General features: G+C 48.0%; 1 protein-coding gene across 1 annotated transcript in view; it reads left to right on the top strand.

The window, feature by feature from the left end:
- LOC133751585 (coiled-coil domain-containing protein 170-like) overlaps positions 1-13,114 on the top strand; it is a 54,884-nt gene that overhangs the window by 3,502 nt on the left and 38,268 nt on the right. Inside the window, exon 2 of the mRNA XM_062181720.1 lies at positions 9,631-9,974. Within this exon, the coding sequence (XP_062037704.1) occupies positions 9,837-9,974 (138 nt within the window). The 5' untranslated portion in view covers positions 9,631-9,836. The remainder of the gene's footprint in view (positions 1-9,630; positions 9,975-13,114) is intronic.

Raw genomic sequence — 13,114 nt, 5'->3', positions numbered from 1 at the left:
GGTCGCCCAAAGACCCAAACTCCAGACTAGTAGATGCAAAAGGAAGAGGATTTTTATTAGGCGTTTACGCAAACGGGCTCCCTGTCACCAGAGGCGAAGAGAAGCCCCGAGCAGCAGTTACAAGCATCTTTTAAAGGCAAAAACCACAGGATTAACATATTTCATGGGCTTTGGCTTGATTGGCTAGTTTAAAGGTTACCATGGGTACTCATTGGGTCCTTTTAGATGGGGAGTGGCTGCCCGGGGCTGGGGTAAGGGGGCTGTTTTCTCGGAATACCCGAGGAATGTTCTGCCCGTTAATCTCGGTGGAACATCTGGGAAGGGCGTCTGTGAAACCTGCCTGAGATCGGGCCCTGTTTCTTGTCTCAGGCCCAGTTCCTTGTTTTTAGTTTGGCAACATTCTTACCCCCAAGCGTTAGCAAGCAGAGCTGATGTGTACAGAAGCAAGAGATCTGCAATTAGCTCTTAGCCACACTCGCCATAAAGCACACCAAATACCAGAGTAAGGGTCCCTCGGGTTTTTCAAGGAGAGGAGGAAATCGGGAAATTAGGTTGGAGTCCATGCCAAGCAGAAAGCAGGCCAAAGCCACGTGCAGCAAGCGTCTTGAGCAGCTATGCACGGCTTATCATGGGCAGCAGAGCAGAGGCAGAGAGCCATGTGGGGGTGCTCCTTTTATATGTTTTTCAAAGGGGAGTTGTTAACATGGTTTGGTGGGCAGGTGGGTGCCCAGGTGTGATGTCAGGTAGGGATGTGAGATCACACAGTGGGTGAAGGCATGGTCTTTCAGTTCACAAACCTGATCAGTTCTATCCTATGTGCCTGCCTACAACATTCCCACGAGGGTCAGGAGCCCAAGGACTTGGGCCATCTTCTACTGCTTTCCCAGGCCATATCAGAGAGCTGGATTGGAAGTAGAGTAGACAGGACTCAAACCGGCACCTATATGGGATGCCGGCACTGCAGGTTGCGGCTTTACCAGCTACGCCACAGTGCCGGCGCCATCTTTTCTAACTTTTAATTCCATTTTTCCACAAGCATTTTGAAGTTTGCACATGGTATCTATATTTCCGGAGATAGCTGGATCAGAGGTTCTTGTCTTTGCACAAGAAAAGAACTTAGATGTGAGAGTAGCGTAAACTTGCTAGCCAGCAAGGCGGGCGCATCAGGAAAGCCTGAGAGCAGAGTCGGCTTCAGAGTGGCGGTTCCATAGATGTGGGTGTGGCCTGCCATTTCTCCTCCGCCTTCCTCTTCTGGGCTTGGAATTCCTGAAATTCCTTCCAGGATTTTTATCAGCCAGTGTTATTGAGCCTGATAGCCCCTACATTAAGGGCATGGAAGATTCCCCTAAACCGCCCCCTCCCACCCACCAGGGAGGGCTGGGACCCACCTAACAAGGTTACCTGACTTTGGCAAGACTTTTGAGGTGCAAATGCTGGGCTTCTCTGCTTTGCAAATTTCCCGTTTTTGTCCTTCAGCCGCTCTCACGCACAGAGGCTAACTTCCTACTTAACATCTGTGCTGGAGCTGTGTTCTTCAGTCATGCTTTGAGAGAGTCGCTGTTGCGTGGCCGTGGAGTGCCCGCAGCACGGCCCTTCACGGGGGAGAGACCCTCATAAACAGACACTAGTGAACTGTTCTGCTCTCGGATCAGATTACGGCGGAGGAGACAATGAGCCAATAATGAAGTACAAAGTCTACTATTAGAGATTAAACAGGCAAGCTAAGAGGTTAGGGAGCCATGATGGGAGGCAGGAGAGAGCTGCTTTGAAAGTGTGGTAGCAGGCCGATGCCGTGGCTCAACAGGCTAATCCTCCACCTAGCGGCGCCGGCACACCGGGTTCTAGTCCCAGTTGGGGCACCGGATTCTGTCCCGGTCGCACCTCTTCCAGGCCAGCTCTCTGCTGTGGCCAGGGAGTGCAGTGGAGGGTGGCCCAAGTCCTTGCGCCCTGCACCCACATGGGAGACCAGGAGAAGCACCTGGCTCCTGCCTTCGGATCAGCGCGATGAGCCGGCTGTAGCGGCCATTGGAGGGTGAACCAACGGCAAAAAGGAAGACCTTTCTGTCTCTCTCTCTCACTATCCACTCTGCCTGTCAAAAAAAAAAAAAAAACAAAAAAAAAAAAAAACAAAAAAAACACAAAAAACTCAATGGTGAATCCAGCCTCTGTCCTTGAATATGTGAAAGAAAACAATTCTTCATTGGAGGGTGAACCAATGGCAAAGGGAGACCTTTCTCTCTTTCTCTCTCTCTCTCACTGTTCACTCTGCCTGTCAAAAATAAAAATAAAAAAATGAAAGGAGGCCAGTCTCCCACATGGGTGCAGGGACCCAATCAGTTGGGCCATCCTCCACTGCTTTCCCAGGCATATTAGCAGGGAGCTGGATTAGAAGTAGATTAGCTGGGATGCAAATTGGTGCTCATATGGGCTGCTGGTGCTGTAGATGGCATCCTAACCCTCTGCACCATAACACCATTCTTCCATTGTTAGAATCTTTTTGAAGAATAATTTGATTATATTTATCGAAAAATTCTAATGAGCTTTTTTTGATCTCATAATTCCATTTCTAGGAATTTATTCTACAGTACTGTTCACACACCCAGACACACACACATATGCACAATGCCACTTTTATAGATATATAAATGTGTTGGGGCCAGCACTGTGGTATAGTCGATAAGCCACCGCCTGCAGTGCCAGCATCACATATTGGCGCCGGTTCAAGTCCCAGCTGCTCCACTTCCGATTCAGCTCTCTGCTATGGTCTGGGAAACCAGTAGAAGATGGCCCAAGTGCTTGGAGCCCTGCACCTGCGTGCGAGGCCTAGAAGAAGCTCCTAGCTCCTGGCTTTGGATCAGTGCAGCTCCAGCCATTGCGGCCAATTGGGGAAATGAACCAGCAGATGGAAGACCTCTCTTTCTCTCTCTCTCTCTCTCTCTCTCTCTCTCTCTGCCTCTCCTTCTCTCTCTGTGTAATTCTGATTTTCAAATAAATAAATAAATCTTTAAAAAGAGAGAGAGAGAGACTTCCTAGATTTTTCATACTTAACTACTCACTGCATAGGGTATGTAATTTTTAATTCTTGTTTTATAGGGAAAAATAATATTTCTTATTCCCCAAGTTTAGTTATATGTAACTCTCATTCCTGTGAATATGACTTAATTTCCCCCTGCCCATCCTTATCCTATATAAATGACAGCACACAGCTGTTCTCAGTCCTTGAGTACATGTTACAGTGACCTATATAGCTTTTAAAGAATATTTAGGGGGTTGGCACTGTGGCGTAGTGGATAAAACTGCCACCTGCAGTGCCAGCATCCCATATGGATGCCAGTCAAGTCCCAGCTGCTCCACTTCTGATCCAGCTTTCTGCTATGGCCTGGGAAAGTAGTAGAGGATGGCCCAAGTCCTTGGACCCTTGCACCCACGTGGGAGACCTGGAAGAAGCTCCTGGCTCCTGGCTTCGGATCAGCACAGCTCCGGCCATTTTGGTCAACTGGGGAGTGAACAAGTGGATGGGAGACCCCCCCGCCTCCGCCTCTTGCTCTTTCTGTCTCTCTGTAACTCTGCATTTCAAATAAATGAATAAATCTGTTTTTAATAAAAAAATTATGGCTAGTCTTCCCCTACAACCAATTTGGTCAAAACTTGGCGGCCACTGGAGGGTGAACCAACAGCAAAAGGAAGACCTTTCTCTCTGTCTCTCTCTCTCTCACTGTCTACTCTGCCTGTCAAAAAATAAAAAATAATTTAAAAAAACTTGGGGCAGCATTAGGGTGTCAGTTCATGGGGTCATCAAAAAATTCATGGAAAATGCCTATTATGAAGAAAATGGGGCAGGCATTTGTGCAACAGTTAAGAGGCTGCTTGGGTTCTCACATCCGTATCACAGTGGCTGGGAGTCCTGCCTCCACTTCTGATCCAGCTTCCTGCTAATATGCTTCAGAGAAGCTCAAGTGTGTGAATCGTGGCCACCCTCATAGGAGACATGTGTCTGTTTTTCTGCTTTTAAAATAAAATGAAGAGGCCGCCGCCTGGTTCACTTGGTTAATCCTCTGCCTTCAGCGCTGGCATCCCATATGGGCGCCAGGTTCTAGTCCCGGCTGCTCCTCTTCCAGTCCAGCTCTCTGCTGTGGCCCGGGAGTGCAGTGGAGGATGGTCCAAGTGCTTGGGCGCCTGCACCTGCATGGGATACCAGGGAAAGCACCTGGCTCCTGGCTTCGGATTGGCGCAGCACTGGCCATAGTGGCCATTTGGGGAGTGAACCAATGGAAGGAAGACCTTTCTCTCTGTCTCTCTCTCATTGTCTAGAACTCTACCTTAATAAATGAAAATAATTTAAAATTAATTTTAAAAATTATGCCTGAATTTGGCCGGCGCCGCGGCTCACTAGGCTAATCCTCCGCCTTGCAGCGCCGGCACACCGGGTTCTAGTCCCGGTCGGGGCACCGATCCTGTCCCGGTTGCCCCTCTTCCAGGCCAGCTCTCTGCTGTGGCCAGGGAGTGCAGTGGAGGATGGCCCAAGTCCTTGACCCCTGCACCCCATGGGAGACCAGGAAAAGCACCTGGCTCCTGCCATCGGATAAGTGTGGTGCGCTGGCCGTAGCGCGCCTACCGCGGCGGTCATTGGAGGGTGAACCAACGGCAAAGGAAGACCTTTCTCTCTGTCTCTCTCTCACTGTCCACTCTGCCTGTCAAAAAATTAAAAAAACAACAACAACAAAAAATTATGCCTGAATTTCAAGTTTTTTGCACCAAAATAAACTTATAGTAATTTCATTTTTTCTTTTTCCTTTTATTCATTTATTTGTTTGTTTGTTTTTAAAGATTTATTTATTGTACTTGAAATTCAGAGTTACATGGGGGGGGGAGAGGTGTCTTCCATCTGCTGGTTCACTCCCCAGATAGAGGCAACTGCTGGAGCTACACCCATCCAAAGCAAGCAGCCAGGAGCTTATTCCGGGTCTCCCACGCAGGTGCAGGGGTCCAAGAACTTGGGCCATCTTCCACTGCTTTCCCAGGCCACAGCAGAGAGCTGGATTGGAAGTGGAGCAGCCGGGTCTAGAAGTGGAGTGCTGGCCCATATGGGATGCCGGCACTGCAGGCAGCGGCTTTACCCGCTATGCCACAGCACCATCCCGTCATTTAATTATTTGAAAGGCAGATTGACAGAGAGAGGGAGGAAGAAAAGAGAGAGATCTTCCACCTGCTGGTCCACTCCCCAGCTGGCTGCAGCAGCCAGGTCTGGGCCAGGTCAAAGCCAGAAGTCAGGAACTCCGTATTTCTCTCTCACAGAGTGGCAGGAGCCCAGGTACTTGGATTATTTTCCTTTGCCTTTCCAGGCATGTTAGCCACCAGCTGGACCGGAAGCAGAGAGCTGGGACTGGTATCAGCACTCAGATATGGGTTGCCAGCATCCTCAAAGTGGTTTAACTCACTGTGCCACAATTCTAGACTTAATTCCATTTTCCCACGAACTTTTGAAATATCCTTGTATTCCTTGAAGAATAGATGATATTTGAAGATTATTCTAATGAGTGGACATCAAGAATACATAGTAGGGACATAATTTTTCTGCTGAAAAGTATTTTTCTAGAATCAGAGTCCAAGGTTTTCAGGGAAGTCATTTTTTACTGTAGGAATGAGAAAATGGAACCATCATTTACTGTCTCTCAAAGTTCTTCTCCGTAGATGAAATGTGTATGTTACACTACCAAAATTTGACTTCTTCCACGGTCAGCATTGTGGTACAAGCAGCTGCCTGTGAAGCTGGCATCCCTTATGGATGCCAGTTGGAGTCCTGGCTGTTCCACTTCTAATCCAGCTCCCTTCTAATGCACCCAGGAAAGCAGTAGACGATGGCTCAAGTGCTTGGAGTGCCTGCCGCCCGTGTAGGAGACCTGGCTGGCATTCCGGACTCCTGGCTATGGTCCGGCCCAGCCCTGGCCATTGCTACCATTTGGGAAGTGAGTTAGAGAGCTAAAGATCTCTCTAGCCCTTTCTCTCTGCATTTTAAATAAATAAATCTTTAGAATTTTTTTGAAAATTTGTTCCAAGAATCTCACAGATTTCCATGTACGCTGGACTGGTCACTAAGCATTACTACCGCTGGATGAAAATCCCGTTTTAGGACACAGCGCCACAGGTCTGTCACTTTAAGAGGTCCCTTTTCATTCCTCGGGCCTCTATGATGCGTTTGCCTAGCAACGGCCACTTTGATCTGCGACCATTCCACAGGCAAACTGTGGGGCAGCCACTCACACAGGACAAGGAGTCAGACAATTCGGGTCTCTTCTGAGAACTGACCTGGGTTTTGGAATTTTCTCTCGTCCCTGACACGGTAAAAACATATGCTTTACTCCTTACTGAATGAAGGGTGTAGCCGACGGTACCGATGAACCTGTAGGTTGTATAGTTATGTCGTATTGCTATGTTTCTTTGTTTCTTTGAACTTCTACATCTTACTATGTTTTTATAAGCTGAGTTTAGGAGAAAAGTACTATCACCAAGGTCATTTTGTATTAGGTTTCTTTTTTTTTTTTTTTCTTCCTGCTGGGTCCTTTAGTTGCTTGATCTATACTTTCTGGGGCTAGTGTGGGATGATAAAGATGAACCAGAAATAGATTCCTATGTTAGGGACCGTTAATGTAGTAAGGGAGACACAAGCTTTGCATAATGCAATGTTGAGGTTTTTTTTTTTTTAAAAAAAGGATAGATCGTATACTAGGGTTTTTTTTTCTTTTTAAAGATTTATTTATTTATTTGAAAGAGTTACACAGAGAGAAGGAGAAGCAGAGAGAGAGAGAGACAGAGAGAGAGAGAGAGGTCTTCCATCCACTGGTTCACTCCCTAATTGGCCACAACAGCCAGAGCTGTGCTGATCCAAAGCCAGGAGCCAGGAGTTTCTTCTGGGTCTTCCACGTGGGTGCAGGGCCTGAGGACTTGGGCCATCTTCCACAGCTTTCCCAGGCCACAGCAGAGAGCTGGATCAGAAGTGGAGCAGCCACTACACCACAGTGCTGCCCCCCCCCAACACTTTTATAAGGACCCAACCCCATCAACGAGGGATCTGCATGCCTGACTAAGTCACCTCCTGCAAACCTCCTTCTTAACACTGTTAATTGGCAATTAAGTTCTCAGCATATGAATTTGGGAGAACACATTCAGATCATAGCGACTTAAAAGGAGGGAGGGGGATTTCTTCACTTTGCAGAAACCAAGGGCATCTTGGAGGAGGTGATACTTGACCTGATCCTGGAGGATTTATATACTCACCCTTCTCAAGATACACTTGGCCTTCACAGTAGCTTGTTTCTTAGCAGCAATAAGGATGAAGTTCCTGGATGGTGCTGTGGCACAGAGTTAAGCCACCACCCACGGCACCGGCATCCCATACGGTCGCTGGTTCGAGTCCTGGCTGCTCCAATTCCTATCCAGCTCTCTGCTAATGTACCTGGGAAAGAAGAGGAGGATGGGACAAGTATTTGGGCTCCAGCACTCACATGGGAGACCCAGAGGAATCTCCTGGCTCCTGGCTTCAGCCTGGACTGTCTCTGACTGTTACAGCCATTTGGGGAGTGAATTAGCGGACGGAAGATCTCTCTCTTTCTCTCTCCCTCTCATTCTAATTCTAACTTTCAAATCAATAAATCTTTAAAAAAATTTAAAAAAAAGAATTGAAATTCCTTAAGATGTTTATAAAATTGTAAGAAAGTAAAAATGAAAATAAAGAATGGGCTCTTAAGAACTTTCTCTCCATATCATTCCCAAGACTGAGGAGCAATTTATTCTCTGTTTTGGCTTCCAAACTTTAGTTCTTTTTTTTTTTTTTTTTTTTTTTTTGACAGGCAGAGTGGATAGTGAGAGAGAGAGACAGAAAGGTCTTCCTTTTTGCCGTTGGTTCACCCTCCAATGGCCGCTACAGCCGGCTCATCGCGCTGATCCGAAGGCAGGAGCCAGGTGCTTCTCCTGGTCTCCCATGCAGGTGCAGGGCCCAAGCACTTGGGCCATCCTCCACTGCACTCCCTGGCCACAATAGAGAGGTGGCCTGGAAGAGGGGCAACCGGGATAGAATCCAGTGCCCCAACTGGGACTAGAACCCTGTGTGCTGGCGCCGCAAGGTGGAGGATTAACCTGTTAAGCCACGGCGCCGGCTAGTTCTTTTCTTTTCTTTTTTTTTTTTTTTAAAGATTTATCTATTTATTTGAAAGTCAGAGTTACACAGACAGAGGAGAGGCAGAGAGAAAGAGAGATAGGTCCGGCCGGCGCCACGGCTCACTAGGCTAATCCTTCGCCTGCGGTGCCGGCACCCTGGGTTCTAGTCCCGGTCGGGGTGCCAGGTTCTATCCTGGTTGCTCCTCTTCCAGTCCAGCTCTCTGCTGTGGCCTGGGAGTGCAGTGGAGGATGGCCCAAGTGCTTGGGCCCTGCACCTGCATGGGAGACCAGGAGAAGCACCTGGCTCCTGCCTTCGGATCAGCGCAGTGCGCCGGCCACAGCTGCCATTGAGGGGTGAACCAAAGGTAAAGGAAGACCTTTCTCTCTGTCTCTCTCTCTCTCACTGTCCACTCTGCCTGTCAAAAAAAAAAATAATAAAAAAAAAAGAGAGAGAGAGATAGGTCCTCCATCTGATGATTCACTCCCCAATTGGCCACAACGGCATTAACCCGCTTTGCCACAGTGCAGGCCCCCCAAACTTTAGTTCTTTGATTCTCTCCTTTGGTACTAGGGGAAGGAATTGGTAAAGTAATGATCCCAGGTATCAAATCATAAAAATAAAGATGAAGTCTCATTAGAGATATTTGAGCTCTAATGGCTGCCTCTAATACTGATAAATCTAGAATGAATGGCTGGAGGCATTTCAAAACAGGCCTCAGAGTTAGTGAAGGAAAGTAGGTCTGTATGCTTTCCGTTCCAGGTTCTGCAGGTCATAATCCTGATTTTTCTTTTTTCTTCTCATTCTGGCACTTTCGATCATTCAGCGCAGCCCTCCAGTCCGCAGTCTTTAAATAACTTTTTTTCCTCCCTGGAATACAATCCCAGCATGTTGGCGTAGGGGGTTAAGCCCCTACCCACAGTGCCAGCATCCCGATTTGAGTCCCGGCTGCTCCACTTCTCATCCAGTTCCCAGCTAATGCACTTGGGAAAGTGGTGGAGGATGGGCCAGGTGCTTGGGCTCCAGCACCCACGTGGGAGACCCGATGAAGCTCCTGGCTCCTGGCTTCAGTCTGGCCTGGCCCTGCCACTGGGGGAGGGAACCAGTAGATGGAAGAGTCTCTCTCTCTCTCTTCTTTGTAATTCTGACTTTCAAGTAAATAAATAAATCTTTAAAAAAAAAAAGAAGTGGAACGCTGGAACTTGGACTGGCGCCCTTGTGGGGTGCTGGTGCTACAGGCCGCGGTTAACCTGCTACGTGTTTAACTCGTGTTTGACTTTTATGGCTGAATCTTGAGAGATATAGTTGGCATTTTCGACAGATTGCTTGAGAAATTGAAAATGAAGGAAGTTTGCAAGTCAGGTCCCCAAATATATGATTCATAAATAGCATGTACAAATAATAAAACAAGTGTATGCATGTATTAGCAGGCTGCTTCAACCAATTGCAATCTAAACCCTGTTTAATGGCTGTCTTAGAGACCAGCTCTACCTTGTCTCCAAGCCACAGCCCCTCTGGAGGTCTGGATAAGCAGTGAGGAACTGAGGTGGAACCTTCGAGAAGACATTGCTGTTGGCCCTGGGCAGACGTCAGCATCTCTTCCTGACTGCTCTACGCAGACCACCTCTGGAAGCACCGTGGCTCACCGTTCCTAGATCTGCTTCATGCTTCGGGTGTCTCCAACATGTCCAGCCCACTGCAGTTTTTAAGCCATTCGGATCCAGGAAGGCTTGCTACAGGCCAAACCAAAGAGCCCCGTGAGGCTAAGCCATCAGAAGCCAGGCATCAGCCAGCTCCTACGGCTCAGAAAAATCCCCCGGGGGTGAGTTGTCCTTCGCATTTACTTTGTCCCTGTTCTCAGAAGGTGAGGGGAAAGCAGCTTCCTGCAGAGCTGAGAGCTAGAGGAAGAAGAACGTCCAGTTCTGTTGCCCGTTTGCCTGTGCTGTCAGCCTGACCATTTCTGTGCAGGTGTATGATCCAAGACATGGGATCAAATGATTTCCAACTTTTTTTAAAAATTTATTTGAGAGGCAAAGTTACAGACAGAGAGAAATGTCTTCCATCCGCTGGTTCACTCCCCAAATGGCTGCAACAGCTGGAGCTGAACTGATCCAAAGCCAGGAGCCAGGAGCTTCCTCCAGGTCTCCCATGTGGGTACAGGGGCCCAGGGACTTGGGCCATCTTCTACTGCTTTCCCAGGCCGTAGCGGAGAGCTGGATCGGAAGTAGAGGAAGAAACCAAACCAGCTCCCAGTACTCCACAGCACCAGCCACATCTCCCAACACTCGATTCCTGGCTGGACCCTACAAAAAGGAGTAATGAAACATCTTAATCTAATGGACCCCTGCAGTGAATTTTTTTTTTTTATTTTAGACTGGAGGTTCTCACATTTCACTGAGGCCCACAACCAGAAACAATATAGAAATAAGCTGTGGGCCGGCGCCGCGGCTCAATAGGCTAATCCTCTGCCTTGCAGCACCGGCACACCAGGTTCTAGTCCCGGTTGGGGTGCTGGATTCTATCCCGGTCGCCCCTCTTCCAGTCCAGCTCTCTGCTATGGCCCGGGAAGGCAGTGGAGGATGGCCCAAGTCCTTGGGCCCCTCACCCGCATGGGGGACCAGGAGAAGCACCTGGCTCCTGGCTTCGTATCAGCACGGTGCGCCAGCCTTGGCGGCCATTGGAGGGTGAACCAATGGCAAAAGGAAGACCTTTCTCTCTGTCTCTCTCTCTCTCACTGTCCACTCTGCCTGTAAAAAAATAAAATTAAAAAAAAAAAAAGCTGTGACAGGGTTTTAAATGCCGTCATTTTGTAGGTTAGTAAACTCAGCGCTAGAGAATGAACAGTGGCTTAGAGGAATAACGAAGTAAGCAGACTCCCATTATTTTTAGTGCATCATATTACCACTTTGTTTACAGAGTTCTTTTTTATTTTAAAACTACTTTTTTTTTTTTTAAGAGAGAGACAGAAAGAGCTCGCATTTGCTGGTTCACTTCTCCAGTGCCCACAATGGTCAGAATTGGATCAAAATGAACCCAGAAGCCAGGAACTCAATCCAGGTCACCCATGTGGGTGGTAGGAGCCCGATTATCTGAGCCATCACAGCTGCCTCCCAGGGTCTGCATCAGCAGGAAACTGGAATCAGCAGCTGGAGCTATTGAACCCAGGTGCTCTGACACAGGATGCACGCATCCTAACCGGGCGTCTGAACCACTAGGCTAAATGCCAGGTGCATAGACTTCTTTTATTAGGCTAGAACCTAATGAGAATCTTTCTGGATATTAAATATCTTGTAAAAAATTTAAATATATATTTTTTATTTATTTGAAAGGTAGAGTTATAGAGAGAGGGAGCAAGACAGAGAAAGAGAGAGGGAGAGAGAGAGAGAGAGAGAGAGAGAGAGAGAGAGAGAGAGATCTTCCATCTACTGGCTCTCTCCCCAAATGGCCACAATGGCCAGGGCTGGTCTAGGCTGGAGCCAGGAGCCTAGACCTTCTTCCAAGTCTCCCACACGGATACAGGAGCCCAATCACTTGGCCCATCTTCCACTGCTTTCCCAGGTGTATTAGCAAGGAGCTGCATTGGAAGATGAGCCTCTAGGACTTGAACTGGCACTGATGTGAGATGCCAGCCTTGCAGGTGGCAGCTTAACCCACTGTGCCACAATAGATGGTCCACTTTTTTTTTTAATTATTACAGAGGCAAAGAGAGAGCTCCCATCCACTGGTTCACTCCCCAAAAATATCCCCAACAGTCCCAGGCCAGGTCTGCCACGTGGGTGGCAGGAGCCCAGGACTTGAGCCATCTCCAGAGCCTCCAGGATCTGCATTAGCAGGAGGCTGGAGTCAGAAGCAGAGCTGTGTATGAGACATACAGGCATTCAGATACAGGATAACTGGCCTGCTAACTGCTAGGCCAAATACTCACCCCATAAATATCTTTTTGAGTCAGATGATGTTCCTTCCTTTGTTTTTTCGGAGACCGTGAGAAAGATCCATCTAACCTTGAGTGGGAGCTCGGAGATAATGTCTGAAGAGGAGGGTTGGAGAGGATGGGCTCGCTGGAAATGTTCTATTTCCTCCTCTTGGTGGCTTTAAATGCCTACAAGCACAGTCTGCTGGGGACGGGTGTGTATTACACTAAAAGTAAATGACACAGAGGCCGGCGCTGTGATGCACTAGGTTAATCCTCCGCCTGCGGCGCCGGCATCCCATATGGGCTCCGGGTTCTAGTCCCGGTTGCTCCTCTTCCAGTCCAGCTCTCTGCTGTGGCCCGGGAGGGCAGTGGAGGATGGCCCAAGTGCTTGGGAGACCGAAACTGCATGGGAGACCAGGAGGAAGCACCTGGCTCCTGGCTTCGGATCGGCGTAGCTCCAGCCGCAGAGGCCACTGGGGAGTGAACCAATGGAAGGAAGACCTTTCTCTCTGTCTCTGTCTCTCTCTCACTGTCTAACTCTGCCTGTCAAATAAATAAATAAAATCATTTTAAAAAAAGATACAATGTAAAAGGACAGTGCTCTTCAATCTTTAGTTAAGCTTAAGTTTCTTTAAAACACATGAATGTTCATGAAACCTTCTAGGAATTTTATTTTAAGATTTATGTTATTTATTTAAAAGGCAGAACAGAAAGAGAGGGAAAGACAAGGGAGATCGGTCTTCTGTCCGCTGGTTCGCTCCCCAGATGGCCATAAGCCAGGTCAAACCAGCGCTCCAATGAAGGATGTTGCATGGAATATAACAATATGAAATCATACACCAGTGCATTACACAGTTGTAAAGTATATTAAAGAGGTCATCATAATCTTATTGTCAACTAATCCTCACTTAATTCGGAGCTTCCTTTTAAGTGAATTACAGAACTGAAGGCTTGCCGTGGGTGTTGTGACACAGCAGGTTGAGCCGCCTTGGTGTGATGCCTGCATCCCGTACTGGAGCACTGCTCCACTTCTGATCCAGTGCCCTGCT

Source organism: Lepus europaeus, chromosome 22 (genome assembly GCF_033115175.1).
Source record: "Lepus europaeus isolate LE1 chromosome 22, mLepTim1.pri, whole genome shotgun sequence".
In the NCBI taxonomy this organism is placed as follows: domain Eukaryota; kingdom Metazoa; phylum Chordata; class Mammalia; order Lagomorpha; family Leporidae; genus Lepus; species Lepus europaeus.
This window is presented reverse-complemented; position numbering and strand designations above follow the sequence as displayed.